The following is a 22,762-nucleotide window of genomic DNA, read 5'->3' on the forward strand; positions in this document are numbered from 1 at the left end:
TAATGCTTCAGCAAGCTGTGAATGGCCTAACTTATGAAACACAAGCAGAACGAACGTATAAAACATTCGCAGATCCATGATTTTACAAATGATTTACACAGAAGAATGTTTTTTTGATGTGAGGCCCAACCTATTATAAAAATATCAACTTTTAAATTATTTTATTAAAGGTAAAATATTTACATCTTCCATTTTGAATATACTCTAATAAACTGATGTATTAGCAAAAAAATCTTCATAACAAACAATGAACATTGAATGTTTTAATATTCTTAGGTTATCTGACTTGAACCATTATTTGTTTTCACCTTAGGATAAGCGTTTTTTAGGCTATTTTTCATAGAAAATTGCATTTCAAAAATGTAATGTGTTTTTAATATTATATTATTTTGTTTTAGGGTTACACAATCAAAATGCAGTTTTAACGGCAATAAACATTGGAATCGGGTTACTTAAATTGGTTAATAGGCGGGTCCTGAATAATTTGTATTAGATTGACTTTGGATATTGGCCAATGACATGGTCTCATCGGTCGGCCTTGGGACAACTCTCCAGCCAATGAGCGCTCAAGGGGGGCGGACTGATGACGCAAAGGCAACAGGTTGTTTCGGAAAAAACGCACTGACAGTTTTGCATGGACTATTCATCCTTGTTCTCACCTAAGAGTTTTTAATAACGACTAAACCTAGAAAGGGCTTTTTTATTATTTTGTGCCTTCTGAAGGTCATTGTTGAAGGTTTCAGAAAACAGGTAAGCAGAAGCAATGTCTTTGTTTACTCAGCTGTGTACATTTGCCTTTGGCTCTCTGTTTTTGTTGCTGTTCATGGCTGCGGGTTTGTGTCCAGCCTTTGAGTTGTTATAATCCATAATCACATGGCTTCAAATTTACACTCAAGTTCTGCTTTGCGAAGCAGATAAACACCAGTTGCTTTGTGTCTGATGGCTGCAGGCTGGATTACAGTGAAGATGCGCTGGTCAGCGTTGACTATATAATAAAGTCATTATGACTTTGATCTAGCCTACTGTGATCTCACCAGGACCGATCAGCATCATTTTTGTAAATTGTTTGTAGACAAAGTTGCGCATCCCATATGATTGGAATGGGTCTTCGGTCTCAAATAGCCTATTGAATCTGTCTGTCTGTATCGTACTTTTGTCTCTGTCTCTTTAACAAAGTCAAAGGACAACACTGCTAATCAATATATCCTAACTGTAGCCATAAAGTCTTCATTGTAATATTAATTAGTATATTTAAATAACAGTTGGTTTCGATCCCACCGATACTGACTGACTTGCTGGGTGGGTGTGACGCAATTTACAGGACTACAAAAAAAAAATCATCCTGAAGTTTGCTTGTGCTTCCTCATCTCTCAAGTCCGTGAATATCCGTGACGTGAATAGAGAAACTTAGGGACAACATGTGCCTGTCTCAGTGTAATTTAATATTTAGCTCTTGGTTATTTCCTACACTGTGTTGGATTGTTGAAAACTTTTGAAAAGCTATTGTTCAAAACCTTGATTTCTCTAATGAATATTGTTTTGTTCATTAGCTTGTATCAATTCATCAAGCTACAGTATTTTGTAAACAAAAACTAGCCCAAAGCTATCCTATTACATCATTGCTTGCATCCAGTTATGACAGAGCTCAAAGCATATAAGGTTAGATAATCAGGATTTGCTGTTTAAGTTGATAAGAAAACCTTAATCCTAAATGGAGCATCACTTGTTTTCTGTGAGAGTACTGCTTTTTTCTTTTATAAATATGCCCTTTTATTTCTTCCATACTGTCATGTTGTGTTTTATTATACACAACATTAGCCTTGTCCAACGATCCCAAAAAGTAGTTGGCGGCCATGGCACTGCTATTAGATTACTAAATATCAAAGTAGCATTTGTAATACAGAACGGTAGCACACATGCACTTTTCTAGCAAAAGCATAAATTAAACAATGTGTATACTCTTCAGATTGAAGACAAAAAGTATTTGGACACTTTATGGTTGTCACGTTTGTGGAACATGTTCATGTTCGCTGTCAAAAAAAGTTGCTGCCTTATTATTAAGTACAATCAACTTGGCTGTTAAAGTCATTTAAACTTAATATTAAACTGACCTAAAAATTAGTTGAATCTTGTATACTGTAACATGACATTTTTGAAAATTGCTTAACTTATTTTGATGAGTTAAAGTAATGTAAAAACATATGTTGCCATAGCTTATTGATCTTATCATTTTTTACAGTGTTCTTGTGGTTATTCTGCTTGGACACCTGTGTAAACTTGAGAGCTAACTTCATAAACCCAAGTGAAAATAACTTTGGAACCAGTTGGGTAAAATTAATTAAAAATGGCTATATGAAATATGTTATAAGTTAGAAAAATGGCATGGCATGATTTTCAGATAGCACAGATGCTACTTGGTTAAGAGTCTATTTTTTTGGGGCGCATGTAAATTCATTTACATTATTACGTTTGGTGAAAATTTGAAACTATTGAAAATTTAAAAAAAAAAAGAATTTGGGCTAAAGGCAGTGTTTTCATAATTGACACAAAGTATTTTCCCTAGCATCAACCAAGATAGCAATTAATGGATTAAAGCCAACTAGTTTCAAACATAAGTACCCTTGGGTTATTAATTCTTTCAAAGAGAGTGGAAACCGATACATCCCAAACAGATCTGTTTTAGGTTTTTGTTGCAAGAAGCTATCAGCCAAAAAAATGAAAAATGCAGTCGGGGTGAGTCATGTCCGTGTATCTGTTATTACAAACCTAAAGGATCTGTTGTAATGATAAAATATAGGCTACAGTTTGTACAGTATACAATCATTATAGGCCTATCTATGGAAACCCAACGTGTGTGCACTCATTTACATAATTACATAATTACATAACAGTTACTTTCCAGGTTATTCACTGATTCAAGGAATCAAAGACAACCGGAAGTAAATCCAAATATTTCGAATTTAAAGTCGCATGAAATGAAAATCCTCCCTATGTATTTTCGCAGTGCTTGTTATAGATCTTATTGTGAACAATAATTGTTCCATCTTCTGGTGAAAACGAGTCAACGACAGACTTCTCTCTGTTGACGTATGCCGCAGATTCGGTTCATCTGCCTCCGTTTTTTAGCAAGCAAGTGTCTGTCCTACATTTTTTCTTTTTTGATGATAAGTACACTTTCGATAATCAGTATACTCTCGCATGTACATCACAGTATGGAAGAAAAGACCTATTGCTGCTTCCATTTCATTTACACTTAAAATATACGAAATAATGAGTGATATGTGTGACAAAATATTAATAGTAGTGTGGTGGATTTAAAAAGAATTTAAAATTGAAAGCTGTGTTTATTTATGGAGTACCAGTAAAATAAGCCTACTATAATTAACATGCTAAATCAAAGACTTCATATTAGACTAATGATTAGAAATTATTATGTGGTATGCCAATACATTTTTTTTTGCTACATTTTCGTAGAACTATCATTAGGTGGTCCCACATTATATTAGATGTTTTAACTACTATGTTCTAACTGTTTAGATTCAAGATGAATTCCTTTTGAGTTTGATTTGGGTGCTCTTCGGTCCAAGGTAAAACATCTAAGAGACAGTGTAGAGAAAAAATTCTCTGATGACTGAGGCACTCCTTAATTAAAATGTAATTAGTAAATAGTTGTCATTTTAGGACATGTCATCCGTGTAATAAAGACATTTTAATTAAGGAGTGCCTCAGTCATCAGAGAATGTTTTCTCTACACTGTCTCTACTATGTTCTAACTATTAAATTACTAATTTGATGCAATGCACTTATTGTGTACCCATAGGCCTTCATGTTTTTACATTGTATATTTTAAAAATACCTGCGTGCAATTACAGCTGTAATTAATTTATGTAATTAATTGCGTCTATAATTAGCCTTCCCTTACACCTTAACCCAGCCTTAAACATACCCATACCACCAAACCTGTCCCTAACCTTGTAGCCATACCACCACAATAGCAGGTTTGCAATACAATGAAGTACACTGCACTTTTTTTCTGATGTAAAAAGTTTGACCATTTAGGTAAGAAACGGGGCGGTAAATTGGTTAATTACAAATAAATCGATCATCACATGTTTTAAGTCATATGTGCAGTACAACTTTGACTTAACTTTACTGCTTGAATGGAAGATTTCACAGAGCAACGATGATCTAGTCTAGTAACATTCCTTTTAGGACAAAAGGTGGAACCCAGTGCCTTGTGGACAGTGAGAATCATGTCCAAATACCAAAACCTGGAAAACGCAACTGTGAACAGTTTTCATTTGGCTACTTTGTGTATATTTTTGTCATATTTTTGTCAAAAATGTACAGTTAAAAATGTACTTAATCTCCTTTAACCAATGAGAAATCACATGGTGGTTCCATTTTGCAGGAATGCTTGGAATCCCACCTATGTGAGGAAGACAATGGCTTACTTTGAGTAGCTAATCAGACCTAATGCCTCAACAGTGCCGCTGACAGTTATAATGTAACCAAATCCCCCCATTTCAATAAGTTATTCATTGATAGACCAGAGTTTATGGACTGTTATTTTAGATCTCAATGTCTTCTGAGTTTTTGCCACCAGCGTCATGCTGGTGCATAGTAACTTGGTGTTTAACACAGGATGCAACATTCTACTTATAACACGCAGCAATTCTTCTAGTATTTTTGATTTGCATGGAGACTGCAGATTGAAATGGTTTCAAGACTTCAAGCAGCACACACTGTCTGATGTGTTGTAATAAAGGCTTTAGATGATGCCCTGCATAGCTGTGGATGTTTTCTGCATCACATGTTTTGTACAATAGAGCATATATGCGTCTCTATAAAAACCAGTTACTCAGCAGATTAGGCTCTGCATTTTTGAGCCTTCACTTCAACGTGCCATGTGTGCGGCTTATCGCTTTGATATGATTTGAGGAATGTTTCCTTCACAGTGATAAGCAATTTTTTTAACTAATGTTACTGCTCATACATACTGGAACTGCGTTCTAGGAAAACGGGAAGACCGGAAGCCAAGTGGAATGTGCTAGAACCTGCTCATACCAGCAGGCACACCTGTTTGTCACACACAAACAATATCTTTCTCTTTACAAATGTGAGAAGACTCTCAATACCTGTGCCGATACCTGATAGCTGTGTCACGTACAAAACAGCATATTTCTATTTATCAAGGTGTGACACTATATCAAGCAGTGGAGAGAGGATTGTTAAAGGGTCTCTTGGGAAATTAGTCAAATTAATAGTCCAACACACATTTACAAAAGTGAGCCAAGATGGAAGCAGCAAAACTGTATGAAGTCCTGTAGTTCTGTCCTGTGGGCCTGAAACAACAATTAGATGCCATGTCTAAGTTTACATGAATCAAAAGTCTGTTCAGTGTTCTGCTTTGTAACCAGATGCAGACTCTCTTTAAAAAATAAATAAAAATAAATTAACGTTTAAAAACAAAAAAACCTTTGCTAAGAATTTTTTGTGGACAAAATATTCTGGATATTGTAGGTTGTTTTTCTTTTGATCAGACTGTACATCTATCCAACACAGCCTTGTTAAAAAGTTAAATATGAAGTCTACCCTAAATTGGTCCATTTCTGTCATTCCTTTGTGTATCTGTCCCCACTTTGGGCACCTCAATTAGTCCACAAAACAGTCTAGCTTTTTTAGTCTGGTCTCTAAATGGACTGGTGCACTGACTTACTAAATTCTTTGTCTTGATACCATAGCAGGTCACAATGAGTTCCCTCTCAGCAGACAGGAAGCCCCCTCTGGACTACGGCGTACAGATCCGCTTCATCAAAGATTTGGACGATGCTGGCGGAGGGTTCCCAAACAGAAGTCGAATGGCTGGTGGAGTTGGTGGTGTCACCAACGGGACTCTTTCGCCGTCTAAGTATGGAGTAGCTGTGCGGGTGCAAGGCATTTCAGGACAGCCGTACGTGGTGCTCAAGGACGGAGAAAAGGGGGACTCTTATGGGGTACAGCTGAAGACTCAACCACAAATCCAGAGCTCAGCCCCAGTTGTCTCTCAGACTTCTCCGTACAGCACCCTGTTTCTGGGACAAAGGGAAGGGGCCCAAACTCCCCAGGGTTCCTATATTCCTGCTGAACAACCTAGCTCTCCTGATGAGGAATTTGGGAGCCCTTTAAGGAGGCCACCTGGTGATGGACAGGCAGGGATTCAAGGAGAAGCTGAGGTCAGGACTACAGGACGCCTTACCCCTTCTGTTCTTGCTCCTAGGGTGGACAAAAAGGACAATGATGGCTTTAATGAAGCAGGGCTTAGGAAGGTCAAGCAGAATGGGACTGGGAGTAGTCTGAACGGAACAGGGCTAAATGGATCATTACCTACTCTCCCAGCCCCATTGGATGAGGACAAGGCCCCAGCTATAGACACAAAGTCACTGGCTCCCATTAATAAACTCATTAGCCGGTTTGGTGGTGGTAGTTCTGCTGATGTTCCCATCTCAGAATCCCGAACTCTGCCTCGTCTTGATAACCGAGTTCGGTCTCACAGTGTGGATGCCCTCAACAAATCTACTGATGAGGCCTCACCATCTTCTCCAACAATAAACCCCTATGCTTCTATTACCCCAGCTGCAGTGCCCAAACTCAGCTCACCAAAACCATCAGCCGGCAGTCTAGGACGAGACTCCACATCTGTGGCTAAAGTGGCTGCTATACCCAATTCCAAACCTCTCACTTTTAGCCAATCACCAAAGCTGTTTGTGCCCAAGGAGGCACCACCTGCTATTCCAAAGAAACCAGTGAGTCCTCAAGATCTTGTTTCTATGTTGACTTTTGACCTTGTAATTTTTCATCAAAATGTCATTTCTGAATCTTCTGGTGCAGTTTTAAAATGTCCCACTTGTGCTCGTCCATATAATAGCAGCGAATAGTAATAGTCATTCAAAGTGGGTTCTGTAAAATTTGTAAAAAAATAAAATAAAATAAAAAAGTATGTACCATTTAAAAAAAAAAATTCCTGACCTTTGGCCAAAATGTTGGAAAAAATTTTAAGGGGCGTATGCATGCTTTTTTAAAAGCCAATCAGAAAGTTTAGCCAAACAGAAATGATCATTTCGTAAGTTTTTCGTTTTTTTGATTGGCTAAGTTCTCTAAATGTCTATTTCAGTGATGTCTGTTAGGTAGTAGGGACTTTTTATGTATGGTATTTAAAAAATAATGCTCCTCTGACTTTTTTTCAGGTAACCCCTGACCTCATAAAGAGCCAGACCGCCAGTACAGAGAATGGAAATGGAGAGGATGCCCAGACTAAACAAGCCATTTACAACATACTTAAAGAGGGGTACAGTAATACTTTTATTTTACCAAGCCTCACAGTTACCTATGTACTTTGCAGCATATAAAGTTAGTTTAGTTATTGCATAAAGACAGACCTCATGCTTTTATAAAAGTGTGCCACCGCATGTAAACACCTCTCACATTTTTTTCTGAACATGCCATAATCTTTTTTTCTCTGGTTCATTCGATTTCCTTTCATATTTAACACTAGGTCTACTGAGGGTGAGGCGGCCATCAAACGCAAAACGAGTCTCATTCATGAAAGGTTCTGTGAGGTGAAGGTAAGCATGCTCATGTTCAATAAATCAGTTTGCATTTCCCAGCACTGAATAGTGCTCAGCAGCATTTGTTGAATGAGGAAACTACATCCAGAGAAGGCATGTGTGTGTGTGCCTGTGTGTGTGTGTGCGTGCGCGTGACCATGGTTTGCGTATCACATCCCTGTTTTGCATTGCGAGTGTGTTTTGAAAGTGATCACAGAAAGATATTCTGAGACCGTGAGAGAAGATAACAGTAACGACTGTATTTTACAAGCACACTCATTTATTTATAAAGATAGAGTTTTAAATTGACAATAAGCATTATGATTATGTGTTTTAAAGAGAGTAGATCAGCCAATAATAGGCTTTATTTAAAGGAGTTTAAATTAACTCATCCTCATGTCATTCCAAACCCATTTGACATTTGTTTTGTGGAACACAAAAGGTGACTTTTGGCCAATATAATATAATATTGATTATAAATGGATAAATTCAATTTAATTATTGAATGATCAAGAATCAAGCTCTAAAATAACAAATATGTGCTGTATTTAAAGTTTTCTGAAGTCATATGATAAAAATTTCAGGCTACAATTTAATTCCCTTGTTGCGATGTCAAATTTGTGAACAAATTCTTTTCAAACAGTTTGATTCTGTTCACAAAACCAGTCTGTGTGATTTGTTAATGAATCGGACTGATCTGGTTCTCATAGCACATTAGAATGGCTTATCAATGAAAAACCACTTAATTTTGTTCCTTAAAGTTTGTTGCTCACACAAAGCTATCATATGACAACAAAACTTAATGACCACTTAAATGTTTCCTTTGTGGTTCTTAACTGCCCCAGTAAGTAAATCATTTTCATTTTTGGGTGAAGACCGAGATCTTTATGTTCATCTATCTAGTCTTCCTGTATACACATGCATGCCTGAATGTGCGTGTCTGTTTAATATTGTTAGCCTACGTTTTGCATAAGCTTCCTGTGTGTTTGAAATATCCTCCTACGGTCTCTTGGCAACCGTCGCATCAACGAGGAAAGCTGATTAGGGCTGCGTGGTCGAGAGCTCGCTCATTGTGATTCATCAATAATTAAGTTACACTGGAAATGGATACCTGTGAGGGAGGGTTTCCCCTCGACCTGGAGGCCCTCAGCATGTCTGTTTGGGTTACGCTTTCAATGGGCACATTAGTTGTACGGCCTTTTGCACAGTTATATCCCACTGAGTGGCCGTCCATGCATGATAAACTCTGTTGTTGTGGGCAGTATTGCCGGGAGACGTTTTAACTGTTGTTAATTAAGCTTATTAGCGTGGAGTAAACCTCGTCAGATGCTAGGAGATTTTAGTGGTTAGACTGATTATATATCATTCAAAAGTTTGAGGTCGGTAAGATGTATTTGGTGTTTTAAAAAAAAAAGAAATTAGTACTTTTACTCAAAAAGGATGCATTAAATTGACAGAAAAGTGACAATAAAGACATTTATAATGTTACAAAAGCATTTTATTTCAACCTTTTGACCTTCCTATTCATCAAAGAATTTCTTAAAATAACAATAAAAATTGTTTCCACATTAAGCAGTTTTCAACATTGATAATAATAATAACATGTTTCTTAAACAGCAAATCAGAATGATTTCTGAAGGATCATGTGGCACTGAAGACTGGAGTAATGATGCTTAAAATTTAGCTTTGCATCACAGGAATAAATTACCTTTTAAAATATATTAGAATAAAAATCAATTATTTTAAATTGTAATGTCATAATTGACAATGTTTTCTTGTATTTTCGATCATATAAATGCAGCATGGGTGAGCAGAATAGACTCCAAACATTAAAAAAATCTTACCGACCCCAAGCTTTTGAACGGGAGTGTAAGATGATCCTTTTAGCTTTCATTCCAACTCGCCCAAAATAAACGCACAAGATAAATAAAAATGTGACACAAAAAATCAAAGGTCAGGAATTTTTTTTTAAATGGTACATACATTATTTTTTTTTTATTATGATTTTTTTACCGAACCCACTTTGAATGACACGACACATGGGATCATTCTGTGATGCTTCTGCATCTTTTTTAAAAAGTTTGATGCGGATCGCTATTCACTGCTATTATATGGACAAGCACAAGTGGGACATTTTAAAAACTCTCTGTTTAAAAGGAAAAAAGGCATACTGCGTTAGAACAACACCATGGTGAGTAAATTATGACTTAATTTAAATTTTTGGGTGAACTGTCCCTTTAAGAGAATTCTTTCTAATAATTATCTACATGGCTAATTGTTTTGATTTACACTTGTGCTAGAAGTTTACTTTTAACAACATGATTTTGGGTGCGTCTCAATCAGCTCCCTAGTTCAGTAAGGGCACTGATCAGGGAGTTGGACATTTTAAGGGCTGTCTCAGTGGCAAAATCCTACCAGTACACTGACACAATCGCTCCCTAAAAAGTCCCACAATGCACTGTGAAAACCATGGAGCATTGGTGCTAACTATGTTCCCTTAACAGAAGTTCTGAAGTGCGAAGCATAAATCACATGAGCCATCTCACTACACATAATGACACGCAATAGATGTTTTAATACACAAACAATTATTTAATTATATTTCAGCATAAACATACATCGCTAGACAGGTAATGAACATAATTAACTAACATTTATAATTTACTTGCAGCTTAAATGTTGCACGTGTATGTAACAAGAAAAGTATTTATCATAATTTAAAAAAAACATAAGAAAGATATCAGTTTTGCTGTTGTTCATAAATACCAGTTGTGATTTTGTTGTACAATGAGGACGTCATGTAACTTCAGAAGCTAGGGAGCTGATTGAGACGCACCCTTTAATTGTACTTTAATGTGTTCTTTTTTATTCAAGAAGTAACTTTAGAGCCTGCAACACAAGAGGTCAGTTCAAATGACCTTGTAGTAGCCATGTGTGGTCATTATAATGATGGCAACAGCAGTTGAATGGTCAGATGGGATATCCTAGAGGACTGGGTTATTTGAGGAGCAGACAGCTTGGCTACACGCTGTGTGTGTGTGTCGGCGTGTTTTAAAGATGTTTCAGATGTTTTATGTTTCAGTGTGTTTCCTCATTAAGATCAGCAATGTGCATTTATAAGATGAATAATTTAAAACCTATCTGTATGAAGAGTCAGTCAGAATCTCCCCACAGCATTTTTGTGAATTATTACTAGCTAATGAGGTGATTGGGAGTAAGAATAACTTGTGAAGTGTTGATGCATTAGATAAGACAGGATATATTGATTCCTGAGGGCAAATTCAAGGCAAAATTGCTTGTGTAAGATGAATGCATAGCTCCGAGATCACACGTATCATCCTCCTTGTAGAAATATGCATGTTTGTTTTGGGCTGCAACTTGTATGAACAAAGCTACATGTGTTCTGCTTTGATAAAGCCTGTTGAAATCCGTTTTACAGTTCTTAACACTTACAATGTAAGTTGTAGTTTGCTGGAAACAACCAGACCTGAAGTATACATGTTAACATGTCACTGTGTGATAAAATCACTTACTAACTTTGTCTGTGAATTTTTTTAAATCTTTTCATTCCTGTCATAACCACGTTCGGCCAGTAAACCCTGTAACTTTCATGCACGCAAGGTACCAGGAAAGAGTTTTTACATAGCGAAAAATCTTGTCACAGAATTTTTGTCAGTAATGTTAGCCTGTTCAGCCACCTTTAACAGTAATCCCACTGGTTCAAGAATTAACTTTACAGCTTAATTTAACAGGAAAATTATAAGTGCTTTGTTGAAAATGTATAATTCTGTTTTAAAACCTACTGGAATGTTTTGGTCTATAGACTTCCATTGTAAATGCATGTGTTTCTGTGGTAATGAACAGCTTGCTGTGAACAGAGATATATTGGTTTCGAACCTAGGCCACTCCATTAATTGTTGAAGCTTATTTGGATTTGGTTTTCCACAGGGTCCTCAGATCTTAGTGAATGACAGCAATATGAAGACTAAACTGGAGCAGGAATTCAACAAGAACACACAACTACAGCAAATACTGGACAAGACCAAGAGAGAACTGCAGGAAAACCAGGATCAGTAAGTCTCTGTGTGCTTTATTAACATCAAAACATAAAGCAAATTTCCAACAGAAAGTATAACCCTGTCAGGTATAGACTTTTGATCGGATTTGTGTGACGTGTTCTTGATGTCTTCAGAATGGTGGAGCTGCGGATGGATCGGGAGTTGGTGGAGTCTCGCTTACGGCAGCAGGAGGATCAGCTAGCTCAGCTCCAGGAGGAACTCAGACGCATGCCGGAAAACTCACCTCAGTCGGACACAATGCAGCTAGTAAGCATGATTGTAGTGTCTAGCAATAATGACCCTTAATCAGCCTTTTATATGCTTTTTAAACATACAAATATATGAATATAAATATATACAAAGTTAAAATAACATTGCAGCAAGATGTGTGAATTGATGTATTATTGTGTTAATGAACTCCAGACAATCAAATTAAAAAAAGGTACACAACGTTAGATATACTGTATCCACACACGCATACAGAACTAGACAAACGTTTGGACACACCTACTCATCATTTATTATGATTACTGGTATTCTAAATGATTGAAAATAAAGTAATCAAAACTATGAAATGACACAAAATCCATCCATCCATCCATCCATCCATCCATCCATCCATCCATCCATCCATCCATCCATCCATCCATCCATCCATCCATCCATCCATCCATCCATCCATCCATCCATCCATCCATCCATCCATCCATCCATCCATCCATCCATCCATCCATCCATCCATCCATCCATCCATCCATCCATCCATCCATCCATCCAAGATATAATTCTTTGTAAAGCTACTTTGGCCCAATGTGCTTTGTAAATGTGGAATTTTTGTTAATCATTCCAGTTTCCCTTTTTCTCTTTAGGACTTGATGACGGTGCAGGCAGAGCTGTCGGAGTCTCTGATGCTGAGGCAGAAACTGGAGGACACACTGAGACAGAGGGAGCGAGAGCTCACCGCTCTGAAAGGGGCTCTGAAGGATGAGGTGGAGTCCCATGATAAAGAGATGGAGTCCCTGAGAGAGGAGTACAGTAAAGACATGGACACCCTGCGTCACAGCATGGAGACCGTCTCACAGGTGAACGTACACTTCAAGACAAATCCCTTCAGGGTGATGAATGCCTGCTTCTCACATTTGTAGTCCCTGCCTCAAGGGGGTTAACATGGAAGAGAGATGTTTTATTGCTTGTCTTGTCTTGCATGATTAGGAGTAGTTGAATTAGGCCGGATACATTCAGGTTTGTGATCTATTAGGTTTTCTAAAGAGTTTCATGAATCTGAATGGGTGCAAAGTATAGAACTGAAGTTTTTTTTACTGTTACCACCTGATTTTGCGTGTCTTTTGGTCTTGCATTAATCACAGTCTCAGATGGAAATCGAGGAGGAGCGTCAGAAGGTGAACGCCTCCATCTTGGCTCTGGAGGAGGAGCTGGAGGGATACAAAGAGCAGAGCGACCAATGGAAGGAGCAGTGCAGCTCTGCCAACCGAGAGTAAGCTCTGACACATCAAGCATCAACATTTGAAGAATGTTAATATTGGTGATGCCAAAATTTTGGTGAATCCGGACAAAATGTGCGGCAGGGAATATTGGTGAATCGATGTGGGTGGGTCCAACATCAAATTTTAAAAAATGTTTAAGTTTATGCAGATGCAATGGGGGTGCAGTGAAGCCCACCAATAATGACCAACAACACAGTGACCCTGCAACCTTAAAAATGTGTATATGTTAATGGGACATAACATGTCCATAATGTTTTAAATGATTAAGATTGCATAGTTGTGTATTATAATTTCTTGTAAGATCTTAAAGTGTCACTCCAAGGTTCAAGTCCGTATTTGTCTAAGGAGTCAAGTGATTAATCTGAATGTTAAACAGGGGTGTTGGTCACAAGGTTGTTTGTATATGAGTACAGTGTATTCTTGAGAACTTCAGTATGAAGAATGTTTGGCAAAAATTTTGTCTTCTGATCCTGTAGGCTAAAATGTCTTCATATCATTTGCTTGATGTGTTCTTTAACACATTGATCATGTTATTACCCTCGCATCTAATTCACACTCACATCACTTTTTACACACTTTATACATATTTTTGATCAAAAATATATATTTATATAAATTATAAATATCAATAGAATTTAAAACAACTGTTTTTAATATATTTTAGAATGTCATTTATTTCTGTGATGGCAAAGCTTATTTTTTGTTCAGCCATTACTCAGTCTTCAGTGTCACAAGATCCTTCAGAAATCATTCTAATATGCTTATTTGGTGCTCAAGAAACAATTAATCTTATTATCAATGTTGAAAACAGTTGGACTGCTTAATATTTTTGTGGACACAGTGATACATTTTTACAATTCCAAGATTATTTGATGAAAAGAAAGCACAACATTTTGTTTGAAATATGAATCTTTTGTAACAAAATAACTATAATTTTAGATCAATTTAATAGAACCATGCAACAAAAAGTATTAATATCTTTTTAAAAAATTATTATTGACCCCAAATTTTTTAATATTAGTGGATTAAAAAAAAATCTCTTTTAAAGGACATTTGATTTGACATGAAAGAACTGTATACATCACAATCTTTTCCCACAGGTTTCATAGTATTTATAGTGTTTTATATGCTGTCTTAGTTTGTCTTGATTGTTTGTTTGTTTTATGAGTTTTATGCTATGTGTTCATATCAGATTTGCTCATTGAATGTTCATTGTTGTCTTTCTGTTGTATGTGTTCACTCTTGGTTTGCCAGACGAGGGCAGTGCAGCGCATTTCAAAAGTGAGACAAAGTCCTGTAGGCGCAAAACTTCTGAAACCACAGGCAGAAATTAATCATCTAATCAAATTAACTATGATTAATGAAGTGTTTTAGTTAAAATAATCGGTAATATTTCACAGAATCTGGCTGTACTAGTTATACTGACACACTAAACTAGAGTCTATTAACCTGGTTTAAATTTTCATGTTATTAAGTATAATAAAAGTCAGCTATGATTAAAGTCTAATCAAAATCATTCAATCTCGCAATCTGAGCTGGTACATCAAATCTAATCACACAATACTTGAATTCTACTAAAATGTCAAAAGTTCTTGTGGACGCTCATGTCTTTTTTCATGTCATGATTCATTTTTATTCTGAAATACAGATTCTTCTATATAATGTTGATTCTTCTACAGGATGAATCATTTTAGTGGCTATCTGCACTAACATTGCTGAATGTGGTATTGTGTGTTAGTGTATTTTATTTTGTGTTTGTCTCATTGGACAGGCTGATGCAGGCTCAGCATGAGAAGCAGCAACTGGAAGAGAAGCTGCTTTCAGTTAAGAAGCAAACTGATGAAACTGATTCAAACCCTTTAATGAAGGTAAGATGCATAAAGAAGCGCCACAATCTATTTTCTCTGTTCTTCAGTTCAAAAAGATTCATTGTGACACCTGTCCATGCACTGTGTAGTCTGTATTTTGATGCATAGATTTGTTTCAGAGTCTGGAATAACAATAATTTGCATCTTCAGGAGTTACAGCGGTGCCGAGATGATTTAAAGAAAGCTCATTCACAAGTGGAAAAACAGAAAGCAGAAGCAGCAAAAAAGGAAGAAGAGCTTAAATCGGCAACAAGAGCCAATGAGAAGCAAGAGAAGGAGCTGAAGGCAGAGATTGACAGACTGAAAGACCAATTGAAGAAAGACAAAGAGGAACTTTCAAAAGCACTGGAGAAAACACAACAGGTAATTCCAAGGTGCATTAAATCACATTTCTTGCATATTTATTTTTGCTTTTACCAGCCGGGTCTATTTTGTTTGCATCGTGTTAGGAAGCTCCGCTCATTGGTCTAAAATCTTGCTCTACCTAGCTGAATTTTAAAGTGCCCCTGTTATGCTATTTTAAAGGTTTCTAATTTTGTTTTGGAGGTCTCCTACAATATATATACATGCATCAAAGGTCAAAAAACACTTTAGTTTTCTTATAATGTACATTGCACATCACCTAATTTCTCAAAGAGTAATGCCAAATTTATAATTTTAATCAACAGTACAGTTTTTGTTAACCTTTTATCATATGTCTTGATGGATCGCAATAATATCGTATTGTGAGTTCAGTATCGTGATATTTATCGAATCGTGACTTGAGCGTATCGTTACAACCCTTCTGATGACTCATTCTGGCAGTTTCAGAATCAATTCTTTCTTTTAGGAGACCACTTTATTTGTCATGCACTTTAATCTTTAAAACATTCCAGACCTTTAACATTAACTGTATGAAAGGTAATAATATTCGAAAAAGCATAATAGAGGCACTTTAAAGGTCAAATATGTTCTGATTGACTGGGATTTTGTCGCTTTATACAACTTTTCACTTTCCTTGAGAACAGAAAAAGTACTTGCAAATTTAATTTTTGTTCCCTTAATCTGTTTACTTCCTGTTCCTGTAGCCATTCATGTCAGAGCAATCTCAGGATACTGAAAGCAACCTCGAACTCCAAGAGGCCAATGCTCGCTTGAGAGAGAGAATAGCCCGCATGGTAAAACCTCCCTAAAATTGCTTAAAAATCATAATAATGTAAATTTATTAGCATTTTGCTTTAAAATTATTGGTATAACCATTCATCTCATCCGCTTTAGTTCAGTATTTCTATGTACAATTAATTGATTTTCTTTAAACTTTCTTTTCCTCATGGTCACCAGACGCGCCTGCAGTCCAGCGTTCCTGACAGCAGCTCCTCAGATGTTCTGGAGGAGGAGAACCGGAGCCTGAGGAACCAGCTGGAGGAGTCCCGTCGCACAGTGTCTCGGCTGGGTCAGGAGAAGGATGAGCTCAACAGACGGTTGGAGGAGAGGGAGAGAGAGAGGGAAGCTCTGAGACGTGGCAAGAGCGACGTAGAGGAGCAGAAGAGACTGCTGGACCGATCTCTGGAGAAGATTAACAAGGAGGTATGGGTGTGCTTTTTGTTAAAAATAAGTTTGGGGTCAGTACAGTTTTATTATCTGTGTTTTGTTTTTTAAAGACATGCTCACCAAGGCTGCATTTATTTGATCAAAAATACAGTAAAAGCAATAATATTCTGAAATATTTTTTATCATTTAAAATAGCTTATACATTTTTATATATTTTTAAGTGTAATTTATTCCTTTGATGCAAAGCTGAATTTTCAGCATCATTACTCCAGTCTTCAGTGTCACATGATCCTTCAGAAAGCATTCTGATTTGATGCTCTAGAAACAGTTCTTATTAACAATGTTGAAAATAGTTGTGCTGCTTAATATTTTTGTGGAAACCCTGATTCATTGAATAGAAAGTTAAAAAGAACAGAATTTATTTGAAATTAAAATCCTTTGTAACATTATAAATGTCTTTACCTGTGACTTTTGATCAATTTAATGCATATTACATTTATTATATATAATGTATAAACTTAGCAAAAAAAGAAAGAAATGTTCTCTCACTTTCAACTGGTCCCCCATAACCCCCCATCCCCCCCCCCCCCCCCCCAGAATAAATATTTGTATGACCGTAACCATTTTTTATGAGTTTATTTGTTATTTGATGGTTTTTTTTTTCATTTTCTTTCATGTCTTTCTATCAGATGGAGAGTATGATGGGAGAGTCGCGTCAGTCGGTGACGGTTCTTCAGTCTCAGCTGGATGAATTCAGGGATCGTTCTCGTCGAGAGCTGCAGGAAGTTCAGAGACTCAGTAAAGACAGACTGATTGAGTTACAGAGAGCACAGGCCCTCCTCAAGACTACCCAGGAGGAGGTGAGACAGACCATTTTTCAACAACAGTGCACAGGGTCCATTAACATCTATTGTTATTAGCCTTTTAGCCCAAAAGTTCTTTGATCCGGCTCTGATTTGAACCTACAACTTTTCAGTACAGAACCCAGATCGCACCAGATGAACTGTGTTTGTGTATGTTTCTCAGGTGTCTCGTCTGAAGAAAGATTTGCTATCGTGCTCGGAGGAGAGGGACAGCGCTCAGCTGGATAAAGATCTACTGAGCAGTCGTCTGAAACACCTGGAGGAGGAGCTGGAGACGGAGAGAAGCTCACAGACGGACCGCAGCAGAGAGATCCGCCTGATAGAGGTAACTGTGTAGGTTTGGTACCTGGACTTTTGAGGGGACCAACCAAGTCCCTAGTCCCCAACCCAGTCCCCAACTCAGCACCCAGTCCCTATTCTTGAAAATGTTTCAGAGGCTTCATCGAATATTCATGTGATCAAGAGTGGCAGGAAATGGGAAAAATGTATAGGGTTGTTTCAGTGATGTATATAAATGTACGTTCAGGGATGTTTATAAAAGTGCATGTTTTTGTTTTAGGACAAAGTGAAGATATTAGAGATCGAGTTAGACGAGGAGAAGAGTGGAGCGGAGCTACTGAACGAACGCATCACTCGCAGTCGAGAGCAGGTACATAGATGCACATTAGTTAAAGGCTGGTTTTCATTTGTCATTTTTGTCTTTGTTGTGTTTGCATACACAGATATAGATTTAGAATTTTTTTTTCTAGGTGGATCAGCTCCGTTCTGAACTGATGCAAGAGCGTTCAGCCCGGCATGATCTTGAGATGGATAAGAGTGCACTGGAGAGACAGGTACACGCAGATTCCACATTCATTTTTTTAATCTAGTGTTTCTAGATTTATTTATTTATCATGCATTTTTCCAGATTTGTTTGTTTAATCTATTAAGATTAAAATTATTTAGACAGTTATTCGAATTAGTTTAGCTAGATCAGAAACCATAAAAAGAAATGGTAGTTTAAAAATGAATTTGGTTAACACTCTTTTGTCACCTTCATAGTTTTATTATGCATTTTAAAATTTTCTATTATTTGTTTATTGCCTCTCTTGGTCTCTCAGATGAAGGAGTTAAAGTCTCGTATAGCTGATATGGGCACTCAGGCACGTCCCTCCGCTGGGGTCACGATGCTAGAACACAAGGTTCAGGAGCTGGAGGACCGTTTGCGCAGTGAAGAGAGGTACAGACACACTGCATAGAGTAGAGATACTAGACAAGCACAAACACACACTCCTGTCATTAATCAACACCTAACTGGGAATTAATAAATCCACTGCTTTTTGTGCATTCAGAGAGAAAAACACCATTCTAGCTGCTCAGAGGAGATTGGACAGGAAACTTAAGGACGTGACGGCCATCCTGGACCAGGAGCGAAATCAACACGCTGAACAGAGAGACCAGGCAAGCATACACACGTAGCTTTACACATATGTACTTGATGTACTTCGTAATAAAAAGCTCTTTTTGATTATGTTAAATGTCATTTCTGTAAATGAGGTGTAGATGTAGCTAGACCAGCGGAGGAGTGTGTGCATCTAAACAGCTGCTGTGTGTTTGTGTCTCTAGCTGTCTCTGCGGGTGAAGGCTCTGAAGCGTCAGGTGGACGAGAGTGAGGAGGAGGTGGAGCGTCTGGAGGGTGTCAGACGGAAGGTTCTGCGGGATCTTGAGGAGCAGCGGGAGCTACAGGAGGCGCAGCAGGCCAAAGTCAACACACTGGAGAAGGAGCTCAAGTGAGTGTCCGTCAAACGTGTATGTTCTATATATGTATATACATACGAAGTACATCAAGTGTCAGTAGTTTTTTATATATATATATATATATATATATATATATATATATATATATATATATATATATATATATATATATATATATATATATATATATATTTATATAAAATGTATTTAAAAATGTGTATGTAATTTATTAGTTAGTTAAAATGTAATTTTATTAGTTATTACTTTATTATTTCTTAGTTTAAATTTATAAAATTATTTATCAATTTATTTTAGCTAAAACAAAGTGACAAAAAGCAGCACAACAATATTTTGATGTAAAATGTAGGGGCTCAAATGAATCTGTATTTGACATGCTTCATAAAATTGGATCCTCTGAATTAACCAATGTACAAGAAATAAGTGAATAAGTGAATTCACTCAAGTGAATTAATTAGTTAATTGGTTAATTATATGAAGGCACTACATATAGAATTAGATGTCATTATATTATTTGATCAATTTACTGCTACTTATTGGAAAACGTAGCTTGATACTGGAAAAAAATACACCGTCTTGAAAACATCTGAGCTACTGCCACACTACTTAAAAATGTAGAAGTGTCAGTAGTTTCGTTACTTTTAGGTTAAATCCTACCATTGATATAAGACTTTGTACTTAGGCCCCAATTTCTTGAGTGGCCTTTTTACTTATTTATATTAACATTCTCACCACCAGAGGGTGTGCTTACAATGCTGGTATATGGCAGATGTTTATGGCAAGCCGTTTTAACTTTTATTCATTTCCAGGATATGAATTGTTGATATCAACAATTAAATTTTTGATATCAACAATTACATTTTTGATATCAACAATTACATTTTTGATATCAACAATTTAATTATTGATATCAACAATTTAATTCTTGATATCAACAATTAGATTCTTGATATCAACAATTTAATTCTTGATATCTGTAATTGTATTTTCACTAGTGAAATGTCACCATAGGCTGCCATTCAAAATTAATTGTTGATATCAACAATTGATTTCTTACTAGTAGAAATATAATTTTTCATATCAATAATTACATTGTTACTAGTAAGAATGTGAATTCCTGATATCAATAATTCAATTGTCACTAGTTGAAATGTCTATTCTTGATATCAACAATTTAATTGCTACTAGTAAAAACTTTAATTTTTGATATCTGAAAATGTATTTCTGATATCAATATTATTTCAGATATCTAAAATGGCTTTCTTACTAGTAACAATCACATTCATGATATCAGAAATTAACATATGCACTAGTGAAAATGGAATTATTGATATCAAAAATGAACATTGTTACTAGTAGCAATTCAATTGTTGATATCAAGAATAGACATTTCAACTAGTGACAATTGAATTCTTGATATCAAAAATAAAGTTTTTTACTAGTAAGAATTGTATTTCTGATATGTGAAATTGGAATTGCAACTAGTAAGAAATCAATTATTGATATCAACAATTGATTTTGAATGGCAGCCTATGGTGACATTTCACTAGTGAAAATACAATTACAGATATCAAGAATTATAGTTTTTACTAGTTGAAATACAATTCTTGATATCTAGAATGAGCATTTTAATTAGTAAAAATGTGATTGTTGATATCAAGAATTATCATTGTTACTAGTGGAAATGTAATTTCTGATATCAAAAATTGCCATTGTTACTAGTATAAATCTAATTCCTGATATCAATAACTATAATTTTAACTAGTTAAAATTGAATTGTTGATATCAAGAATTCATATCCTGGAAATGAATAAAAGTTAAAACGGCTTGCCATAGTAGTTGGTCTCTCTGGTGTCTAAAGTGTGTGTGTGATCGTTTGTTAGGAGGAAGGTTCAGCAATCACGGCGTCCAACTCTGGGAAGCACCTTGAGTTCTGAGGAAGAGGACAGTTACTCTGACTCAAAAAACATCACATCTATTCTCACCGAAACGCCTCTTCAGACCACCAACTGTTAAAGACTGAACGAGAGGGGGGAAATATCTTTTGCACACGCTTGATTTTACTTTTCTTGTACATGTAAAAATAACAAAGAAACATTAAATATTGAAACATGAAGGATACAAATGATATGAATTCAACAGTCTGAAAAAGCTGTTGTGGACAGCTAGCCTTTTCAATAGGAAGTGATGTCAGGTGTCTTTGACAGGGGTTGATGGGTTAGACAGGTTTGAAGGCCTAATAAAGCAGTCAATGTAAAGATTTGTCAACCAAAAGCTCATTTAGTATTTTTTTGTTGTTGTTGCTGAAACTGTTTAATTCCGAAGGACATTAGTTTTTTGTTCTTGCTTCTGTTTATGAGTGTCATGTTGTTTGTTTGTGACACAGTACATTTTACATTTTATTTTGACAAAATATGGTTTGGATTAAGGATTTTAACATTCTTAATCATATTACCAAAATTTCAAGTGGTAATGGAAAAAGTATCAATGAAGAATTTTATCTTATTTATATTATACATGATGGATACTTTAGCTCAGAATGAATTTGAATCCTCAAAATGACAGACGAAATTTCGAATGAAACTGTCGCAAGTGTTCGCCTATTGTCTTTAATGTTATGCACTTGTATGAATAATAATGAAGGATATTTAGAAGGCTTTTTTATTGTGTAGCTTTCAAGCAAGTTTTAATTTCAGAACTAAACTTGCAGTATGAATTACACCTTTTGTGCCAAGACAGAAAAAGGAAAATATATTTTAACATAATGGTTTCAAATATATATGTTTGCCTTAAATTTTCATACATTTAGACAGCTAATTAAACTTAAGCTGCTTTTTTGTAATTTTTCCAGATTTTTCCATGTATTTACCTGTCAGATAACAGTGATTTTCTGCTCTTAAAGACCTGATTTGGGACACAATTTCATATTACACTGTACAATATATATGTATATACTGTCCTGTTTAAAGTTTTTTCTTCCACTACACAGTAAAAGTTTTAAAGTACTTGAAGTTTTGTCATGTTACTCTGATGTTTTTTTTCTCTCTCTCTTTGTGTTACTGAATTGAATACTAAATTATCTTGTAATCCTGTATCTCTCCTTAATGCCAGTTATTTCTCAGCTTTAGTCAGTGTCCTCCTGTCGGTACTTTTCAGCATGTTTGTTTTTACCATAAACAGCAAACATTTGTATTAATAAGTATTAGGTTGTGCTTAAAATATAGGTTTAGCCTTTAGGTGAACCATTTCTTGTCATTTAGGATTACAGTGTTCGGTGTAAAGACACTTTTTGACCATAAATGCTTGGCAAATTTTAATATGAGTGCAGTTTTACAGTACAACACAATAAATCGTTAACTGTGTGTACATGCAAATGGATAAGTGCTTTATATTATGAAACACATAAGACCAATTAATGAAGTTCAAGAGCTTTATTTTTCGAAGTATATTTCTATAATTTTATTCAGTAAATGTTTCTATTTTTCTTCAATTGTTATTCATTCTTATGTTTTTTTTTTACATTAAGTACACACTTAAGAATGGCAAATTCAAAATATTAAAACATTTCAAACATACATTGACACTGTAGTGAGTCAG

General features: G+C 35.9%; 1 protein-coding gene across 2 annotated transcripts; it reads left to right on the forward strand.

Annotated features, from left to right (window-relative positions):
- The first annotated feature begins 564 nt into the window (after nt 1-564).
- On the forward strand, nt 565-22,176 carry cgnb (cingulin b). 2 transcript variants are annotated; one of them, XM_077195134.1, is made up of 21 exons: nt 565-750; nt 5,745-6,785; nt 7,227-7,327; nt 7,535-7,604; nt 11,535-11,659; nt 11,779-11,911; nt 12,514-12,726; nt 13,012-13,139; nt 14,404-14,430; nt 14,921-15,017; nt 15,168-15,380; nt 16,085-16,174; nt 16,338-16,583; nt 17,237-17,407; nt 17,574-17,735; nt 17,970-18,059; nt 18,160-18,243; nt 18,511-18,629; nt 18,742-18,850; nt 19,016-19,179; nt 21,049-22,176. In XM_077195134.1, the coding sequence occupies exons 2-21, from the start codon at nt 5,754-5,756 to the stop codon at nt 21,179-21,181; spliced, it is 3,507 nt and encodes a 1,168-aa protein (XP_077051249.1). In that variant the 5' UTR covers nt 565-750; nt 5,745-5,753; the 3' UTR covers nt 21,182-22,176. The 2 variants fall into 2 exon arrangements, with proteins under 2 accessions (XP_077051249.1, XP_077051250.1); XM_077195135.1 differs by lacking the exon at nt 14,404-14,430 and having other exon boundaries at nt 571-750.
- Nucleotides 22,177-22,762: the final 586 nt, after the last annotated feature.

The sequence above is a fragment of the Siphateles boraxobius genome, unplaced genomic scaffold (assembly GCF_051911475.1).
Source record: "Siphateles boraxobius isolate OS27281-9 unplaced genomic scaffold, OSU_SipBor_1 33, whole genome shotgun sequence".
NCBI classification, from domain to species: Eukaryota; Metazoa; Chordata; class Actinopteri; order Cypriniformes; family Leuciscidae; genus Siphateles; species Siphateles boraxobius.

Bases quoted from the DNA above. Each gene is read 5' to 3' on its own strand.
- cgnb (XM_077195134.1), top strand. From the start codon at position 5,754: ATGAGTTCCCTCTCAGCAGACAGGAAGCCCCCTCTGGACTACGGCGTA. The intron at 13,140-14,403 runs GTAAGCTCTGAC...TTGGTTTGCCAG, and splicing joins TGCAGCTCTGCCAACCGAGA to ACGAGGGCAGTGCAGCGCAT. The intron at 18,060-18,159 runs GTACATAGATGC...TTTTTTTTCTAG, and splicing joins TCACTCGCAGTCGAGAGCAG to GTGGATCAGCTCCGTTCTGA.